At 43.2% G+C, this 18,654-nt stretch overlaps 1 protein-coding gene across 3 annotated transcripts in view; it reads right to left on the bottom strand.

The window, feature by feature from the left end:
- HECW1 (HECT, C2 and WW domain containing E3 ubiquitin protein ligase 1) overlaps nucleotides 1-18,654 on the bottom strand; it is a gene marked incomplete at both ends in the record, with an annotated part of 546,121 nt that overhangs the window by 89,959 nt on the left and 437,508 nt on the right. For all 3 annotated transcript variants that reach the window (XM_081244601.1, XM_081244600.1, XM_081244602.1), the window contains 4 exons: nucleotides 1,682-1,803; nucleotides 3,879-4,021; nucleotides 11,700-11,850; nucleotides 16,784-16,885. In XM_081244601.1, the coding sequence (XP_081100727.1) occupies nucleotides 1,682-1,803; nucleotides 3,879-4,021; nucleotides 11,700-11,850; nucleotides 16,784-16,885 (518 nt within the window). The remainder of the gene's footprint in view (nucleotides 1-1,681; nucleotides 1,804-3,878; nucleotides 4,022-11,699; nucleotides 11,851-16,783; nucleotides 16,886-18,654) is intronic.

Here is an 18,654-nt window from a genome sequence, read left to right as displayed (position 1 = left end):
GTAAAAACTTGTGTGTGTGTGTGTGCTTGTGTGCGCACACGCGCGCACATGCGTGTGTGTGTGTGTGGAGGGGTTGGGGGATGAGAAGAAGTGAAGAAAGTTTCACGAGTTTCTAATTGTGCCAAATAAGCATTTTATGCTACCTGGGGCTGGTGCGTCTGTGGTTCAAGGAGAGACTGCTCGCTGCCAGAGCAGCCTGGGACAGTGGCTCCTTCTGGCTCAGGGCCACCTGGTGCCCAGTGCTGAGGGCATCACTACTTGGCATCCTTGTCCCGCTTCGTGACTCGCCCCTTGCACCCCTGGGCGGCTGCTCTGGCTCTAACCACTGGAGGTCCCAGAGGCTTCTCCAATATAACCTGCTCAAAACTGGTCCCTCGTCCCCTGCCATAGCCTGCATCCCTTAATCAAACTACTGCTAACTGGGGACACGACCACCTAACTCAGGGGCTCGAAGCAGAGAGGACTCACTTTCTGGCGTCCTCATCTCCCATCCCCCTCGATCACAGTGGCCCCAAGAGCGACTGAAATATCTCCCGAGCAGAGTCATTCTTTCTCTGCTCCCAGCCCCTTCCGTAGGGCAGCCCTTGATCATCGCTCACTTGAGCACTTGAGCCAGCCTCTAGTCGTAGCCCCCTCAGTCCCTCTCCCACAGTTCTGCCAGAGAAAAGAATTCCTCAAACACTGAATCATGTAACTGATGATAACATCTGAGACTGCTGGCTCCTGTCGCGCCTACCGAGGTAGATCCAGGCTCCTTTCCGTGATGTACCAGGAAATTTGCTGCTCACCCCTACACGCCCTCTTCCCAGCTCTGCCCGTCACCACGCTCCAGCCCCACTGGGCCCAGCCCCAGGCTGAGTCCTTCCTCCTGCAGCCTGGAACCTCTGCCCCTCCCACTTTCAAGCTTCAGGACTGAATTCAGCAGTCACCTCCTCAGGACCGCTCCCTGTGTTTCCAGAGCACCTTGTTCCTCCCTGAGGTCAGGCGCTGTCCTGTCACGTTAGATGCATCTCTGCACGTCTGCTGCTCCACAAAATGCGGAGCTTCTGCTCAGCAGGTGTCACCCTAATCTGTCTTTATGACGCCAGCACTTAGATCTGTGCCTGAACTGCAGGAAACACTTGTCGAATGAAAAAAAAGTAATGACTATAGTAATATAATGTCATTGCTTCCTCGACAATACAAAAAAAAAAAAAAGAAATGAAAAAACTACATATGTAAAAATCACATCAAATTTACCTTAAGCATGTTACTTGAAAAACTAATTATAGGAAAAGGAAACCTAGTTATTTATCTGTTCTAAAATTTCTTTAATGAAAGTGATTTTATAAAATGCTTCAGGCTGAAGGGAATCCGTCAACTTCATAATTGTGTTCCTTAAAAATTTTAACAATAATAAAAACACATCTTTGTTTCCAAATTACTTTCATTGATATGAACACATCTGAACCTAACAAAAACCCACAGAAGCTACAGCATTTCCAAATCTAGTTTTTCTCCTTTTTGGGAGACTCACAGAGAGCAAAAAAGAGCCATCTTTTTTCTTTTTGCTCTTTTTTTTCTTTTTTCTTGCCTTAGTTAAAATGCTACCCTCTTTAATCTACCCAATAACTTTGCAAAGTTGTGTTTCGGGTCTTGCTGGAAGCCAGGCCAGGCCCCTTCTGTGTGTGGGAACACTCACATAATTGGCGTGCAGTACAGTGAAGAACTCAGGGTTGGTGATGAACTTGACAGCTGGAGACTGCAGCAGCAAGGTGATTTTTTGTGAGTTCACTGGAGAAAGTGACCCATCTCTCCTCAGATCTGGAAGTGAAGCAAAGCAACTAAAGGCATTGGGAAAAGATCGTTTCAAATAGAGGACTTCTCTCTTGTGGCACCAGCAGCCCACAAGCCTTCACCTGCACAGCTGGAGAGGACTGTTGTTTTGAATAGTGATCCGACCAGCTGTCACAGTGATAGGGCCGGGTGTCCTATCACTCGGTGTCTGTCAGTTAAGAATCATTATTTCCTAGGAGTGTTCCTGTACAACTGCAGTTAGGATCAAGTCCTCGAATACCTCGTCCCTTTTATCCCAATGACTTTTTTCTTACTTTCTTTATGAGTTGCTCACCACAGCTATGATAATTTGTTTGCAGAAAGGACCACAATTCTTCCCCTCCCTGCATCCCCATTGGTATGGAACTTTGCAACCCTGTTGAATGGAGCTGGCCTTGTGCCTTGCTTTAACCAACAGAATTTGCCAGAGGTTCTGAGCCAGGGTTTTGAGAGGCCTGTGGGTCCCCACTTTCTCTCCCTCATCACGAGAACAGCCTGTGCAAGATGAAAAGCCATGGGGAGCAGGGACAAGCTGCCCCGGCTGAGGCCACATCAGGCCAGCCAGCTTGCAGCCAATTCCACAGCTGACCAAGTATGCACGTGTAAGCCCAGTGGCCTGAGGAACCACCCAGCAGAGCTCAGCTCAAATTGCCCACCTGCAGGATTAAGGGCTAAATGCATGGCTGTGAGCTTAAGCTTTGGATGGCTTGTTATACAGCAAATGCCACTGGATCCAATACCAAACCCAGAAATAAATTTTCTCTTCCTTTTTCCTAATGTTTCTAATTACTCCATCACTTTACTACATCTCTCTCAGAGATTAATAGAAATTAATAATAGAAATACATAAGCTAGTCAGTTTAGTTAGTATATCTGATAAAATGAATAGAATGGAGGCAATTAAAATAGTTGGTGGAACTGTGTACATACATATTTAAAAGAGGGCGTGAGAATGTCCACTCTTCTGCTTTTGCAGAGAGAGCTGAGACCTGGCAATACAGGAAGCACATGGCTCTTTGCTCCAAATGTTCTAGAGCCGTCAATCTGCCATCATTTACCCAATTCAAAAAGAAACTGGATTATTAGGATGTTACAGTAATAATCTTACGCTATTACAGGTATAAAAAGCAGAAGCCAATCTCTCCAGAGAAAACAATCTTATGGTTACCAAAGGGGAAAGGGAGGGAGGGGATAAATTAGGAATTTGGGGATTAACAGATACACACTACTGTATATAAAATAGATAACCAACAAGGACCTACTGTATAGCACAGGGAACTATATACAATATCTTGTAATAGCCTATAATGAAAGAGTCTGAAAAAGAATATATATGTATAACCGAATCCCTTTGCTGTACACCTGAAACTAACACAACATTGTAAATCAACTCTACTCCAATTAAAAAAAAGAAATCAATCTCTTAACGCCTTTTGAATATTCTCATCTGAGTTCCACTCAGGCAGATTCAAAGAAATGAACACCAGAGCCCCCTAGTGGATGCTGATGGTATTTGCTAAAAAATGCTCCCAGGTGGCCATGTATAGTCATAAGCCTGCCGGTTCTCTTTACTCCCAGCTTCCTCCCTCAGGGGGGAATGTATTTTATTCTTTAAAAAAAAATTTTTTTTTTACGATTTCCTATTTTTTTTAAAAACATCTTTATTGGAGTGTAATAGCTTTACAATGTTGTGTTAGTTTCTGCTGTGTATTTTATTCTAAATGCAAACAAGTCTTCTTCCTATTGTTGTCATGTGGCTCCCTTGGAAGCAGACCATGAATTCCTATTGCATGTTTTATTTATAAGTGGAAAACATCCTTAGGACACCAACGAATAAATTTACTTAATAAGAAATGATTAAGCCACCAAAAAAAAAAAATTGCCTTGACGCATAGGTGCAAGGTCTCTTCACTGTGAATCCACTTTTCCTTTATGTTCCTGGTGGGAAACTTCTGTCTGTTTTACCCTGCTGGTGCCAAGCCTCTTTCTCCTGCTGGGCCTCGCCCATGCCCCGCTTTCCCTACCCTATCCACATCCCAGGAGTCTGGGCCCATCCTGCATACCTATGCTCGACTGAGAAGATTCAGCCTCTGAATCACTCCCGCCACCTCCTCCGCTGCCTCCTGCTGGGACTTGCTCACAACTTTGGCTGCCAGAATCTTCTTCAGGCCTCTCTGTAGCAATGGTTCGCTGAATATTTTGGTACCTTTGTGTCAGAAAGTGCAAAGACAGGAGTTAACTTTGGTTTGATGGCTTGTTGAGGGGCTGATGCTCTGAATCAGATAAGTGGGGAAATCAGTAAAGAATTGTCCTGTATGTCAAGAAACGTCAGGAAAGAAATATTCAAAATTCCCACAAGGTACCCAAGACAATTAACACTACAAGTATCTCTGGATGATTTGACTTCTTTTTGTTTTGTAAGCTGTGATGAGTTGCATGTATGGTGACTTAAAAAAAAATCACCCTGCATTAAATGAAATTAAGCTAAATCTAAAATAATGGTATGGGAAGGAACTTAAAACATTACAACTAAGATATCAAAGCGCCTCTCCCTGACGGTGATAAGTCTACAAACTAAAATAAAAGTTCTACTCACTTGTTTTTATTTAACAGGTAACTGACAGGACTGGCAAGGGGTGTGCAAAGGTTACACGCTAAAAACACACTGGCAGACAAATAAATGCTTTCTGCTTACTTGAAGGCTCCTTTGATTTTTTTTTCCAAGTTGGGGAATCAGTCAGTCAGTTGGCCAGTCAGTTGCCTAACCAGGTGCTTACTAAATATTTACTGACTTTTCCAGTGTGTCTGGCTCTGCGTTGGACTTCCAGACCAAAGAGAAGACCGGAATGCGATCTCGCCCTCTGAATGCTCACAGTCAGGAAAGAACAAAGAGGGGAAATGCACATGAACCGTGACTCTAGTGAGGTGAACGAGCTGGCCTAGGTGTGTAAGAGGTGTGAACACAGACGAGGAAACACCCAAGGCACATGCGTTCTGAAGTCAGAGTATGACGTGTCGGGGAGCTTGTAGGGAAGGTACACGGAGGAAATAACATGTGCAAAAGGCTTCAGCTGGGAGAACTCCGAGAAGGTTGGTGGTATGGTCAGGATGTGTGGGCCTTGGGCAGTGCCAGGGAACCCGCAGGGGTGGCAGGGAGCGCTTAGCAGGTGCCCAGTGGCGGCTGGAATGTTTTTCTCTAGGCCCAGGTTCTCCAACTTGAGCTGCATCAGGATCACCTACAGGGCTTGTGAAAACACAGGCTGCCGAGCTCCATCCCCAGCGTCTCTCGGATTCAGCAGGTCCAGGGGTGGGGTGGGGGGAGGCAAGAATGTGCATTTCTGACTAGTTCCCAGGTGATGCAGTTACTGCTGCTGGTCCAGGGGCCAACTCTGAGAACCACCACTGTAGGGGCTGAGCAGCTTCTGGAAGAGAGAGGCATGTCCAGTTCTACACTGACCCCCACCTGTGCGGAGGGCATGGGAGGAGAAGACCCTGGAGTCGGGGAGAGCAGCTGAGAACTACTGCATCGCTCCAGGCTGGAGATGGCAGAAGCCTGGAACCAGGCAGGGGTGGTGGAAAAAGCTGGTGTCTAAGGATGCTGCTGGGGGCGGGGAACACCCACATTCTGTAGGGATACGAAGATCACCTGTATCTGCCCACAAAACACTCACAGAAATTTCCTAAACCTCCCTGCCTAATTCACATTGTGTTTTGCAGGCAGGTGTCCAGCTGCCTTGTTCCTTTTTGCTCAGCTCTGCTCCCTTCACTCTTTGAAGCCCCTCTTCCTCCTCGCTAAATGACCTTGACTTTGCCTGCTGTCTCTCAGCCCTACCAGGGCACAGGACAGGAATTCCGCTTCCCTTTTCCTCACGGCACAGCAGGAATGAGGGAAGAGGTCAGACTGACGAGATCTTTAGTGGCAGAGTTTGTAATAACTTTACATGTAGACTCAACAGAATTTGGGACCTGACTGGGTATGGAGGTTGGAGAAGACAGAGGAGACAACTGTGAAGTTCAAGGCGCCCGCTTAGAGCAGGTGGGTGGAGGTGCTGGTACTGATGAAGACCATGTAGGATGGGCAGGTTGGTGGGAAGATTTTAGTGTGGATTTGGACATGTTGACCTGGAGGTCCTTGAGGTCACACAAGTGACAATAGCCAGGGGAGCGTTGCTGTATGGGTCTTGTGCTCAGAGAAGTGACGTGGGAGTGGAGGAAGAGGCGTGAAGAGGAGGAGGAGGGAGCCTCCAGGGAGCAGCGAATAGCCAGGTCGCCACGTGCAATCCAAGGTGGGGGCATGGGGATGGTATTATTACACGGACAAGGTCTTCCATGGCAGGGATTCTGAAGACCAGTGACCTCTCCTTGACCTTTAGAGAGGAGTTTTGGGGACTTCCCTGGCGGTCCAGTGGTTAGGACTCCACGCTTCCTCTTCAGGGGGCACAGGTTCGATCCCTGGTCAGGGAACTAAGATCCTATATGCCACCTGGCCAAAAATAAATAAATAAATAAATAAAAAATAAAGAGGGGTTTTTTTCTCAAGTGTGGTCTCCAGACCACTTGCCAGAGAATCAACTGGGTGATTATTATAATTACAGAAACTGGGGCAAAATTGAAATCTGCATTTCTAACAAGTTCTTCAGGTGGTGTTATCTACATCTAGGTTTGAGGCTCTCTGGTGCGGGGCTTTCTTTAAGCTTTATTTTATCTAAAGAGACTCAGCCACTCGCTCCTGACACCTGGCGGAAGATGGCTCTGCCTGCAGCACTTACTGGGAGGCATTCCTGAGAAGGCCTCTTATGAGAAAATGTGGAAGGGGTAGGGATGAGCAAGGAATCGGAGAGACAAACGCTTGCTTTTATTTACCCCTCCACACGCCTGTGGCAGGGAGGCTGTCGGGAAGGTGCAGGCTGTCTGTCTGTGATGTTCTTTTTGCTGGAACTCAAGTAATGCAGCCACACGTGGGGTACTCAGTGGGCCAATGAGAAGCCGCCTAAGCTTGTGACCTTGACCTGGGGGAGGAAGGGGGACTGCCAAAGACCAAGGAAGCTGCTGTTGGAGGATCCCCTAAGTGGCTCAAGGCAGGCTGCATTTTCCAAAAGTGGCTCAACAATATTTTCAGTCCACAGCTTCTTCAAGAACCTGACTACTCTCCTATTAAGAGGTAGAATCAATGTCCCCTCCCCTTGAACCTGGGAAGGTCTTGTGGCTACCTGGACTAACAGACAATAATGAAAGTGACAGCTTGTGATGGAACACAGAGGCCATGCTGTGAGGAAGCCCAGGCGACATGGAACGTCCACGTGGAAGTGCTCTGGTTGACAATCACAGCTGAGATCCCAGCCAACAGCTGGCATCAACCTCCAGATATGCGAGTCTCCAGCCCAGCCACCCTCTGACTGCAACCATGAGGTACCCAGAGCAGGGCCTCACTGAACCCCGTCCACCATGAGAACCATGAGAGAGGATGATGCTCATGATGATAATGGTGATAATAATCAGTTATTGTTGTTTTAAGTCACTAAGTTTGGGGCGCTTTGTTACTCAGCAACAGACGCCTGGAAAGTGCTTAGACAAACCTCACACTGTAGCCTCTCTTTTACTTCCCAAATTGCAGTGATCACTGAAGAGAATTTTAACGACTAAATATAACCTTATTTGATGGAAATGTCAGCAATCTCACAAACTGCTTCACATGTCCTCAGTTGCACCTGGTTTATCTCAGGCCTTACTAAGTCAACAGCCTCAAATCCCAGGTGCCAGACCCACCCCCTGGCCTTTGCTGAAGTCAGGACAGTCTTGGGGAAGCAGGACACACAGCAGTCGGTGGAGGATCACCCAGCAAGGGCAGGGCCGCAGCCTCAGAGGCTCTCTTTGTTCTAAAGATGAGAGAGGGGCTCAGAGAGTTGGTTCTCTTCTCTTTCATCAAAAATTATCCTTCAGGGCTTCCCCGGTGGCACAGTGGTTGAGAATCTGCCTGCCAAGGCGGGGGACATGGGTTCGAGCCCTGGTCCGGGAAGATCCCACATGCCGCAGAGCAACTAGGCCCGTGTAACACAACTACTGAGCCTGCACATCTGGAGCCTGTGCTCCGCAACAAGAGAGGCCGTGACAGTGAGAGGCCTGCGCACCGCGATGAAGAGTGGCCCCCACTCGCCACAACTAGAGAAAGCCCGCGCACAGAAACGAAGACCCAACACAGCCATAAATAAATAAATAATAAATAAATAAAAATTATCCTTCAATGTCCCCCCCTCACACTTTAATTTTTTGCAGAAAAAGATTAAATATTTATATTATATAGGGTTTATGGAAATTGGTAAGGAAGTCAGCTGGAATGTCTAATTTGCAGAGGAACACACACAAAACCAAACCAGAAATAAAGAAACCTTCCAAAACCAAACCGAGCTGAACCAAACCAAACAAAAACCAACCAAACAAAGCCTATAGGAACAGACAATTCTCATGGGAGGAGATAAAATTGGTAAAAGAAAAGCTCATGGAAACAGAAGTTGACCTTCCCTCCAAGAAGTGAAATGTAAGAAGCACCAAAACACGAGGAGAATCACTTAAGTCAGCAAAAACCCATCAAAAGATGAGATGGAAGGCAAGGTATTGTTGCTAGCAAAGTAAACCCATAGAAACACACTTTAGAAAACATTTAAGCATTGATATCAAATACCAAAACCACGCAGATCTCTCTTGGCCTGCTCTTTTGGGAATATAACCCTAAAGAAACACTCTAAGACGATCCTAATATTTTACATACACTTGGGCCTTATCCAAAATAGTGATAAAAAGCAATAAGTGAAACATCCAACAATATGTCAAATTAACTAAATTACATTTGTTCATTGGAATATCATCATTTAAGTGATAATCTTAAGACTATGTAGCAATATGAAAATGCTTCTAATGTAGGAAGTGAAAAATGAATATAAAGCTATATTATCATTATAGCTGTATAAGGACTGTGCATATGAAATTTGAAGATAGTTAATTTTTTTAAAAAAGCTAATCCTTCGGGCAGTAGGATTATAAGCCTTTTTTTTCTTACTTAAAACTTGCATTTCTCAATAGTATAATAATTTTATCCAAATAAGTAAAACATCAAACTTGAGTTGACGATTTAAAATGAGACTATGTATTTATATTTTCGGTTTCCTCAATAAATATTTGCGAAGAAGGTAGAGTTAGTTCGTTCAGGATATTTTGAACGTGTAGGAATGAATTCGGGAAATGGTCTTGTACTGGGTCCTGGTAAACTCTGGCCCCATCCAGGCACTGGGACGAGGGACACAGAAGAATGAGAAAGAAGGTAAGAACAGTTACCAGTGGCAGGCATGATGGGCCATCAGTCATGGGGCTGCAGAGGAGGTGGCCACTGGCTCTGTGCGGAGAGCTCTGGGGAGGTTCCAGGGACCATGTGACATTCAGGTTGGGCTTTTGTAGGATGGAGATGAGTGCCAGGTGGAAGGCATGCAATGAGGTACTTTCCTGCAGTGGAAGCATGTGGCAAAGCCACAAAGGCCACTTAGGGGGTGGCCGAGGGAATGTGGTCACCGCACACTACTTTGTCCACTCCGCATTTTGCAATGTGCATCTCCTTGCACAAACACATTTGCCTTTCACAATCACCCTGTCAGGAGTCAAGAGAAACTCCTTCTTGCAACACTGAGAAATATTTCCATCTTGCTGTGAGAAGGTGATGAGTGTAAATTTCTCCTGCTAACCAAACACATGCCCCCCTGTGTGTGATCACATCTGCGATGGATAAAAGACTGACAGTATACCTTCTGTGGCTGCCATTATCAGGCCAAATCACTGGAAAACTTTAAATGCTTGAAAGCAATAGGTTAAAATAAGCATTGAAGAGCCTGAATACTTATCTGAAGGTTATCTGACCTTCCCTAGGTAGGATTTTTCACAAGAAATAAGCACTTTCTCAAATCGCTCAGATCCTTTTCTTTTTATCTGTCCACATGGATGCAGCAAATACAACTTGCTATTCAGCAAAGTCTGGTCTCTCTCAGCATGTTCAGCTCCACTGGAGGGCACAGGGGTTTACACATCAAAGCCTGCACACTTCTCCTGGTTCAGGATGGATTTGGCCTCATTTTTATATTATACAACCTGAACATCGTGAACGAACTTCCAAGGATTTTTATGTCACGGGTCAAGGTGTTTACTTCTGCTTCTGGTTTACTGTTTTGTTTTAGTGTTCAAACTACACCTCTTGTAGATATAGACTGAGGCTGCTCTCTGTGTTTCTTAGTCTGGTAAATTATTTCAGCTTATCTGTCTGGCAAGACAGACCTTGAGGCTATTTCTGCCTATGGCATCTGAACACAGTCTCTATGTAAAATGAGCTTGCTGTGTCCTTTGCATTTTTTTTTTTTTTTGCGGTACGCGGGCCTCTCACTGCTGTGGCCTCTCCCATTGCGGAGCACAGGCTCTGGACGTGCAGGCTCAGTGGCCATGGCTCACGGGCCCAGCCGCTCCGTGGCACATGGGATCTTCCTGGACCGGGGCACGAACCTGTGTCCCCTGCATCGGCAGGCGGACTCTCAACCACTGCGCCATCAGGGAAACCCTGTCCTTTGCATTTTTAGTTGTAGGAGTCTTGTTGCAATCACCATGAAAGGACACTCCCATGGATTTTGGTGCATTTATATTTAATATGTTCTTCTTTGTAATATGCTTTCTTTCTGTGGGAATGACTAGAGAAATACACTGCCAATGAAAACCCGTTATGGTTCTTATTAATGACTTAAACACTCAGGTACTGAGGGGGAAAAATGGAAAGCAAATGTCTTCCAAATGCTCAAGCAATAAAAGAACCCCTGGTGATTTTCACCTAAAGCATACTTCTCTCTCTACAACAACAGTAACCAGAAGTTCAATTTTTTGTTTCTGTGTAATTTTAATAGGATTGAATTGTCTACTTTTTTTTTCTGGAGGCTACAGTTAACTTTCAAAGGGTATTTGTTATCAACAGCTGTGTCCCCCAACCCCAGTTAGTTATTCTTTTTAGTCCCTCTCCACCTTTTTCCTTTATTTTACACTAGGAAGACTTCATGTGGATACAAATGTAGTTGGGCCTGCAGTCTGCACTCCTGGCTACTAAAAGTATCCAAAAGCCACTGCCCTGGTCTTAAAGAAGCAAGATATTGGGTATGATGCTCGTACTAGCTTATGGCACAGGAGAGCTGCTGTTTAGGTTTTCATCTGCATGTTGAAAACAAAATGACATCTTTACATACTTACTAAAAACTAGTAAGGGGTCTAGTTTTTAGACAAAACAATTCTCAAAAAGTATTTTTAAATGCTTCTCTATGATGAAACCTTTTTAAGAATGTATATTTCTGAGTATATAGCAATTATGGGACCAGGGTAGGCATGAATATAGAGATTTATGAGACAGCTTTTTCTCCAGGCAGCTTTTAGTATTCTGTTAAACCTATCCTTGGAATATTTTCAAACTGTTTGGGTTCTGGACCTGTTTGAGAATCTTATGACAGATATGTATGAGTCTGGTAGATAAATGTGCATCCATGTATAATTTTGCATATAGTTTCTGGATGGTTCCTGGAACACTGACACCCTCAGTGAATACCTGGTTGGGGGTGGTCCATGGGCCCTTGGCTAAGAACACCTGTGTTCGAGCCTGGGCCGTCAAGAGGATTCCCCATCTTTAAATGACACTTAGGCTTAGCTTGTCTCCTCACCAAATTTTAAATCCAGCTTTCCAGGTACTAACTATGAATGGGTTAATTACTTTGCAGTTTCCTCACACAATCTGAGCAGCAAAGTATAAAAGGGGGTTTCTTTAGCTGCCCTTCTCCTTTCACTGCTTTATAGGGGCTCACCGCATGCTGATCACCCACCGCCTGTTTAGTTGCTCCATCTGCTGGATGGACCCGGATCTCCGCATCCCGTCGGGGGTGGCTGCTGATGTGGGACGCTGCCAGGTGGTCGTGCGGTTCACGTGGTCCACATAAAAGACCCGCCCGTGGCTGTCAATGCGAGCTTCCCAGTCTAGAGCATGACGAAAAGGCAGAAAGAAGAATCAAGGACAAACTACGGATCCATGTGAAACAGACACCACTTCCAGGTCTTTTGCAGTTAGAACTCACCACTGATGACTTGCTGAAGACCAAGCACTGCCCAGAGCACCTGGGTGACCTCTGAGGCATTGGCATGGAGTTGGCATTCCAGGAAAGAGCCCATGGGACTCAGATTCTCTGCTGGGCCATTTTAAACAGTAACTGGGGTTACTCAAGTATGACCTGTGTTAAAATTCTAACAATTTCTAAAGAGAAAATGGAATGTTTATTTCCTTCTTTAAAAAATTCCATCTTGTCAATTTTCTTGGCTACTCAAATGACAGCTGGAAGACTGGAAATGTCCTCCGGTGACAGCTGACACTCTGATGCTGGAAAAATCCTTTCTTTGCTAAATCTGATGGAGGATGGCTGCTCAGAAGGGAATAATGGCCCTCATATTAAAACCAGGTTTGACTACAGTTCTAAAATGCACCGTATGTATGTGCAGCTTCACATAACCTCTATCTAATACTTAGCAGCCTTAATTGATTGCCATTCCTCTTGAGAGAAAGAATGAACACATTCATACTTAGAGTTGTGAATTCACAGTGTTTGTTCAACCCACCTGTGGCTGCCAAATATCTCTCAACCAAAACAAAACCAGTCACGACTATTAACTAGCTTTGAAATATCTCTTTGTTGATAAATAACTATCCCAAACAGTAGAGGGAGCCCAAGATAAAGTTAAATTCCTTTACTTCTCAAATTTAAACAACAGCAACAAACTAAAAGGTGGAAGCATAGATGATACAGTCCATGATAAATGTAGGAGCTGGGCTGGGGTGATAGGATGAAAAAGTCCTCAAAACTGAGAGAGCTGGAAGTCATATGTACACACCTGAGCTTAACAAAGATGAGCAATGTCTGCTGTACAGAGATGCGCAAAGCTTTTAGGTTCCCCATGTAAAATTGTGGTGGAAATAACAGCTTCATGATAAAGTTATGCTGAAAAATACGTTAGACTAAAGAAGAAAAAGCAAAAATGACTGCAAATGAGGAAAACCATTCAGGCTTTTAAGTGAGAAAAGCCATAGCTTTTGGGAGTAGGTCAGATATTTAACAATTCTACTGAAAAAGTATCATTCAGGTAATGACATAGCAACTCCCAATTGTTTTTAAAATGAAAAACTCAATATATTTGGTATAGTTATGGTTGGATATGTGTGTGGTTCAGCTGTTTGAGAACATTATGGCTTATGTCTGACATCTACCTGAGGGATTGCCAAATAATGCCCAAGGAAAACTAAAAATACCAGAAAACACCAAATTCAACTTATAAGACAAATTGAAGAAAAAAAATGTGGTCAGATTGTATAAATATATTCTAGAAGGTTGTGATTAAAATTGACTACTAGATGATCCAGTTGTCAACTGTTAGTTGTAAATGTTAATTAGCTCATTGATGAAATTGTATATTTGTGTAACTACTAGGTAATTAATCTCGAGGCAAACATTAAAAAATTTCAGTGATTTCCAAACTAGCAGAAACTGGGCATTTTTTTTTCTTGAACCCAACATGACTGTCATCCAACAAAGAATGAGCATTAATCTTTGAAGAGTATCGTGTTACTCAATTCAGCTGAACAAATTCCTCCTTGTACTATGAACCAGAGACCATGCCAGGTCCTGAGGACACATTGCTGACTAACACACATCCCTGCCCTCCAGGTGCCCACAGTAAAGGAAGGATTCCTTCAGAGACAAGCCTCCAGTCTCATAGATTCTCCAAGGAAAATAACTCAAGGATGGTGCAGCGATAATAATAATTTCTCTCTATGAGTTTCAATATTTCCAAGGCACTCATGGAAAAGAATGGCAAGCCAGACAGTTAGGGCCTCTTGTCAATACATTAACTACCTGGAAGGCAGAGTGCTAATTAAAACTCTTATAAATAATCAGAAAATAATAGCTAAGCGCAATTAGAGATTATAAGTGTGTTTTCTGGGTTGCTTTGTAAAGAATTTGCTTTCACGTACTGTATAAACAGTATCGCATAAAGAAAACATGTTCTGAATGGAACTTCAGGCCTCAGCATGTCCGATGGACTTGGCCCTGTGATGCCAAAACAGACTCCTGAAAATGATACTTTTATGGATACCTTGGGACAGTTAGAGTCATTCACGTGTGTCCATTCATTTGTGGTTGGGGAGCCTTGTCAGATATTAAACTATATATTTTCCATGAAGTCTAAGAACAATGTAGAGCCTAATAATGTATCCTATTTTAATTATTATACCAAGAAAAGCCTGTAAATTTGTACGTTTACATTAACAAGTGCAATACCATGTTTGCAGTTTAGACCTTTATCTTGAACTTCAGTTGCATCTCATTGTCTTCTCGACACTGATACCTGGATGCCATCTCAAATATAACACTATCAAAACCAAGCTTCAGTTCGTTCCCACCCAAACCCACTCTATCTGCAGCCTTCTCTTCCTTTCTCAGTTAAAGGAAGCTCCATCCTTCCAGGTTAAAACTCTTGAGGTCATTCTTGACCCTTCTCTCTCTCTCACACACCACATCCAATCTTTCAGTAAATCCACCCACAAACTATCTGGCCAGAATCTGACCACTTCTCACTGCGTCCTCTGCTCCCCGCCAGCTCAAGCCACCACTGTTTCTCACCTGCAAGAACCTTATGTTGGGTCTCAGGCTTCTATTTTTCCTCCTCACAATTTAATGCCAACACAGAAAACCTTTTAAGTCCTAAGTTAGGCAATGTCACGTCTCTGCTCAAAAACCTACAACGTCCCCCTTTCATCCACAGTAAAAGCCAAAACCCTTAAGTGGTCTACAAGGCCCTAGGGGATCTGGGCCCCTGATAGACGGACCTCTTCACCTGCTGCTTCCCTGCTCCCAAATCTGCTCCATCCAGACACGCTGACCTTCTTGCTGTTTCTCAAACCCACCAGGCAGGCTGCTCTGTTTGCTCAGAAAGCTCTTCTTCCCCAATACCTGGGTGAATAACCCTCTTACCACTTCTAAGTCTAGCTTCAAATGTTGCCTTGTCAGTGAAGTGTACCCGACCACCCTATTTAAAATGGCAAACCAGCCACCACCACATGCTCCAGATTCCCCTTACCCTGCTCTGCTTTTGTTTTTCCACAGCACTTAAGACCATCTAACGTGCTGCACTATTTCTTCATTTATTCTTTTTATTGTTTATTATCTGTCTCTACCAGCCTAGACTGTAAGCTCCTTGAGGGCAGGGATCTTTGCCTTTTTTGCTTACCTAGAACAGTACCTTGCATAGAGTAAGCATTCAATAAATACTTATTCAATGAATAACTATCTGATGAAGTCATCCATGTACTATGTGAGATTAAGAAAATTCAGTTGTTAGCTTCACTACCAACTTGTCTAATAGTTTTCAGTGTCACATGGACAGAGAATTGAAACCTATCTGGAAGAAATTTGTTTTCATTATCAAAAGCAGCTTATATAAAGCAATGCTTTAAAACAGAATATATTATATTCAATTATCTATAATATCTGTATGTATAACTAGTTATTACTCTTGCATGGATTGAAGGTCAATTCATTTACACACCCACTGATAGGTTTTTTTGTTGTGGAGAAAATGTTCCTTTCTTGGAGAGAACACGCTATAGGTATTTTTCTAAGTAGGAAGTACCTCTAGTGACACTGGAATTTTACTATTCATTTATGGAATATCCATAAATCAATGTGTAAAGAAAGAAATCAGGCATCAAAAGTTAAAGAACATAATGTTTGTCTTGGTCTCTCCAAACAAATGCGGTACTCCTTTAAGTTATTCTACATGTTAAAGACACTGTTTATCACTGATAAATTACAATTGAATAGAAGAATGGTGTAAATGTAAAATATATCACATTGCCAAGAATAGATGAATTAAGGAATAAACCTTTCTTCTTTCAAAACTGTAATGGCTTAATGTAAGCACAGGCAAAAGAATGTAAAGAAACAGATTCCTTGCATCCTGGAAAGATCTTGCAGTTGTAAAATTTATCAAGTTTTAAAGGTTATCTTTGCTTGAAAAATGAGTCCAAACCAAAACAGGGATGTTCTAGAATTCATGAACATATCTGATGCTAAGTGAATATATAATGTCTGGGGTGTCATTTCCTTCTTACAAATGTTATATATAAAGGAATATTACAAGGGTAAATTACACTGGAATGATATCTAGAGACTACCTAGTCCAAATCTAGCATTTAGCAGATGAGAAAATTAAAGCTTTACTTTACAAACAAGAAAACTGAGTCACTGAGGTTGATTTTCCCAAGTTCAAATGACCAGTTAGATAATTATTAATTACACATTACAGTTACCAGGAGAATGTACTATTGAATTCTATCCCTAAAGATGATATTTTGCCTGGAAAACTCTAAGAACTACAGAAAAAATTTGAGGCTGTCACCTATTGGTGCAAATTAGAGTAAGGAAAATGCAAGTTCACGGGTCCTGATGGGTTGAAATGTTTTATTACGTGGAGATGCTTGAACCATAAAAGGTCCCATGGAGAATAATAGGATTATTCCATCTTGAACTACAAACTTTTAAATATAAATATAAATTTGCGAATTAAGGGTCACGAACAGTTTGCAAGGCCTAGTCAAGTCTTGTAAAGAAATGCTCTCCATTTCAGAAGTTGAAGGGTGCTGAAAATACTGGGTTTTCTCATTAAGATCACATCCTGAAACCATACGACAAAAAACCAACCAACCAACAAATTTCTATGGTAGGAGCCATTTTGGTTTTTGATCACAGTGTGAGGTATGGAGTGGAGGAAGAGTTTGGATGTTTATATACAAAGTTCATACTGACCTGCTTAGACTTGATGGGAAGAGTTATGAACATAGATTTTCAAAACTAAAGCTTACTTGGTGGAAGAGGCTCATCGATTGTTGGGTAGTGATGATGTTCAGGCCTCAAGGAAGGAAGCTGGCTTACTGGCTGGGAATTATGGAGTATAGGACATTCACCTATGGACAAGATAGTCGAGACATTCAGATTCATTCATTGCCATGGCAACGTCAGCAAAAAAGCATGACTGTAAAACAAACTACTGCAAGAAAAAACCCCAAAGAGTGGGCAATTTGGGAGATTGGGATTAACATATATACACTAATATGTATAAAACAGATAACTAATAAGAACCTGCTGTATAAAAAAAGAAAATAAAATTCAAAAAAAAAGAGCAGGCAATTGATTTTTTTCTGTGTCAGTTTGCCACATACAGAGTCATTCATGAGCCAGTGAATAGAGGGAACTATATTTTTTAAGAAACTCGAAAAAAACAGCCAAACACTCCATGGCTGTGATCTGTACCACAACAGACCAATAGATAGGATTGGGGTCTGATTCTGTAACCTCCTGAATTTTCTTGAGGGGAAGGTGGCATCAGAAAGGGACACAAAAGAAAATGAGCAGAGCCTGAGTTTAGCCCAGGAAAAGAAACAGGCCTTTTGGAGGGAAGCTCAGCCTTTATAAGGTCTCATAAAAGTTCAAGGGGTCTGTGCAAAATGACAGCTCCTTGTCTGAAGAGGTTTCATCGGAGGGCTACCCAGAGGCCCTCTTTCAGAGATTTTGTGTTTGGAATGAAACTCTTAGCTGGTGCCTTTCTGAGATGGGGTTAAGGAACTAGTGGGCCAAGAAGGTAACTTCTTGTAGTATGGAAGCTAGGGGCTGGGGTACGGAGCCAAGGAGCTCTGGCATCTTGTGATTGTTCCAGATTATTCTGAGGGAGAATCTGATAAGCCAGGGTGCTCTGGAAAAAGACAAGAGACGAAGGAAGTAGATAAGAGGCAGGAAGACCACGACAGGAAAACTTGAAACACAGAAGTGGGATAGACGGAAGAAGACAGACAGACATGGAGAACTTTTAGAAATAAACATATCCACAGAATGCGCACCCTCAATGATAACAGACACCGCTAATATTACTCTCGGGCAGACTTATGATGAATTGAACAGTGCTGTACAATGCACTTCCTATTTCATGATGTCCTCAGGTCCTGGTAACACTGTCTGTAGACTGGCCATGTGGATGGAAGGCCTACAGCACCAGCTGTTTGGGTCACATAATCCGAGACAATTGCTCTGGATCTCTGGGGAGCTAGAAGGGCCCAGGCCACGAGACAGCTCTCAGCCTGGTAACCCCCCCACTAACACCACCCTGGATTTCTCACAGTAGCCCCTGTTGGCCAGAGGACAAAGGTCAGGCCTTTTCCTTCCTCTACCCTCCACTGGCTGATGCAAATACCAAGTGTTCCGTTTTTCCTTGGGCCAAAAAGAGAGAAACTGTGAAAAACAGTGGTTAAGATCTTCGTGGGATCTCAAATTTCAAAAACATTCCCCAGAATGTCCATACATGGAAAGGATGCTTACTTCTTCTCACTCTAGATCCACAGAACTGATTTAAAAACATAAAAGAAATTAGCTAGGAAGGAAGTTAGGTGGATTTAATTTAGCCATTTAATTCCTAGAGCTAATTGGAAAACAAAACCAGGGATGTATTCAGGAACAAAGGGTCCTTTTAAATGTTAAATATATAACATTATTTCTTGTGCAAACTCTGGTGTGTGACTGAAATTCTTGGGGTCCCTGGAGACTAAGGAAAGTCAAGGAAGGTGCCCCTCATGCCAGCACACAGCTCCTTGCAAACTGACTCCTGTTTCAAAGTTGGGCTCTGAATTTAGTGGATACCACACTCATGTTTGTCTTTATATATGTTTAGTGTCAGAAACTACAA

The sequence above is a fragment of the Mesoplodon bidens genome (assembly GCF_964165515.1).
Source record: "Mesoplodon bidens genome assembly, chromosome: 9".
NCBI classification, from domain to species: Eukaryota; Metazoa; Chordata; class Mammalia; order Artiodactyla; family Ziphiidae; genus Mesoplodon; species Mesoplodon bidens.
This window is presented reverse-complemented; position numbering and strand designations above follow the sequence as displayed.